The sequence below is a fragment of the Colossoma macropomum genome, unplaced genomic scaffold (genome assembly GCF_904425465.1).
Source record: "Colossoma macropomum unplaced genomic scaffold, Colossoma_macropomum, whole genome shotgun sequence".
Taxonomy (NCBI): domain Eukaryota; kingdom Metazoa; phylum Chordata; class Actinopteri; order Characiformes; family Serrasalmidae; genus Colossoma; species Colossoma macropomum.
Window position 1 is genome coordinate 26,954,495 of NW_023494794.1, and position 2,184 is coordinate 26,956,678.

Below are 2,184 nucleotides of genomic sequence, written 5' to 3' on the forward strand. Positions count from 1 at the left end.
GACAGAGATCTTTGATTTAGGCAGCTGTTAAAACTGGTTTCACTTGAGTACCTGGAACAACCGCCCCCACTGCCTTGACGACTACAGGTTCCCAAAAGTTGATAACATATGCACGTGCAAGGACATTTCTCAAATACCTGTTAAAATTGCATGACCATTGGCCATTGGCCAAATGTAGTCAAGTGTATCCAAACCCATCCAATGATGCCCGTTCCTAACTGTATAAAAGGCTTCACAACTGTCTGCTCTGCACATCATCCTGAACATCTGCAAAGATGCTGGGAATCCTGTACTTCACCTCTTTGGCAGCACTTGGTAAGTCCTGACTGAACTGTACATTGTTTATCTGAACAGCATGTCTATAAAACTTAATTAGATTATTTATTTGTCTTAAGCTAGTTTGGCTAACTTGTGTGTTTTCTCCATGATGACAGTGCTGGGTCAGTCTGTTGTCCCCTTTAATCAAGGTGGACAGGGACAAGGGCAGAACAGAGTGATTGGTGGTTCAGTGACCAGTCCCAATGCTTGGCCCTGGCAGGTACGTACAATAATTTATGAAATGTGGGCCTTGCAGATGCTAAAAACACACTCTTGCAAGTAACATATCTCTCATGTTCATTACCACAGGTCTCACTGCGAGTTCAGATTAGCACCTGCTACAACCACGTCTGTGGAGGAGTGCTGATCAAAAAGAACTGGGTGCTGACTTCTGCCTCTTGTGTGGATGGGTAAGCAAGCACCTGCAACCACTGCTAACCTATAGTCTTACACTGCACACACTGAACAGTGTCTTTCTTTTTTTGTTCTCTAATTTAGCACTGGGGTGTCCGTCGTTGTTCTTGGTGATCACGATCTGACTGTACCTGAGAGCGGCAAGGAGCAGTACATTGGAATCAGTGGAATCTACATCCACCCCAGCTGGAAGCGCGATCTGGCTGCTGGGTAAGTTGTACACTGTTTCTTGTTTATTTGAGCTGTATTGATTATATTTTAAATGGAGAAATCACATTATAGGAAATTAGGTTTTATAATATTGGATGGTTTTTCTATAGTCTCTCATGATTTCCACTGGAACCTTTTTGAAGTTGAAAGAAACTTGAGAAAATGTACCTTTTCTACACCAAATCAGGGTTTGTTTTCAACTGTATTGAAAAACCATTGGAGAATTTATGTGAGGGTATTTGACAAGTTATGGGACACCTGTGTAGGTTGATGTAGATTATGATTAAGTACACTAAGCAGTAAATGATCAGTGTTGGTCTTCTTACCTCAGGTATGACATTGCCCTGGTCCGTCTGACCTCCGACGCCATCCTAAACTCTTATGTGCAGCTGGCTTCTCTGCCTCTTGTAGACCAGGTCCTCGCAGGCAACACGGCCTGCTATGTCACCGGCTGGGGAGTCACACAGAGTGAGCGACACCTCTATGTCTTAAAAATAACAGTGAAAGTCATGATACCTTTACTTCCATTAATGATAGCTCAGAGTTTAAGCCAGTCTCCTCCCTTTCTGTTTCTCCTAGCTGGTGGTGTTCTCTCTGCTCAGCTGAGACAGGCTTCACTGCCTTCAGTCGACTACGCTACCTGCAGTAGCAGCACCTGGTGGGGCGCTACTGTCAAAACCAGCATGATCTGCGCTGGCGGTGCAGGAACTGCTGCTGGTTGCAATGTGAGAGCTGTGTCTTATTCTCAATACAGTTACCTGTTGTATTTCTGTGAAAGAAGTGCTAATCTCATGATGTCTCACTGTAGGGTGATGGTGGTGGTCCCCTGAACTGTGTGGTTGGTGGCAGGTATGTAGTCCATGGTATCGCCAGCTTTGTGTCTGCTGCTGGTTGCAACACCATCAGGAAACCCACCGTCTTCACCCGCGTGTCTGCCTACCTCTCCTGGGTGCAGGGTGTAAGTATATGATAGATATTGTTGATGTTTATTGTAAAACAATTATTTTACATTAGTTGTACAATTTCTGCAACAACTCCAATCAGTCAGTACTTCTGATTAAATCACGTTATGTTTTCATTTTTGTTTCAGATCACAGGGTAAATGAAACATAACCGAAGAAGAGTACACTCTCCTGAGAAGGAGAGGAAGGAGTTCTATAAACAGTTTTGAAATTTTGAATTGACCTATCCTTACCTATTAAATTCCAATCTATATGTGTTACCCACAAATTAAATAAATAA

The 2,184-nt window shown here is 43.2% G+C and overlaps 1 protein-coding gene across 1 annotated transcript; it reads left to right on the forward strand.

Annotated features, from left to right (window-relative positions):
• The first annotated feature begins 275 nt into the window (after positions 1-275).
• On the forward strand, positions 276-1,944 carry LOC118814609 (elastase-1-like). The gene is made up of 7 exons (XM_036580307.1): positions 276-315; positions 435-538; positions 628-728; positions 817-942; positions 1,274-1,410; positions 1,522-1,667; positions 1,751-1,944. Exons 1-7 carry the CDS (start codon positions 276-278, stop codon positions 1,910-1,912), a joined length of 816 nt encoding a protein of 271 aa, XP_036436200.1. The 3' UTR covers positions 1,913-1,944.
• Positions 1,945-2,184: the final 240 nt, after the last annotated feature.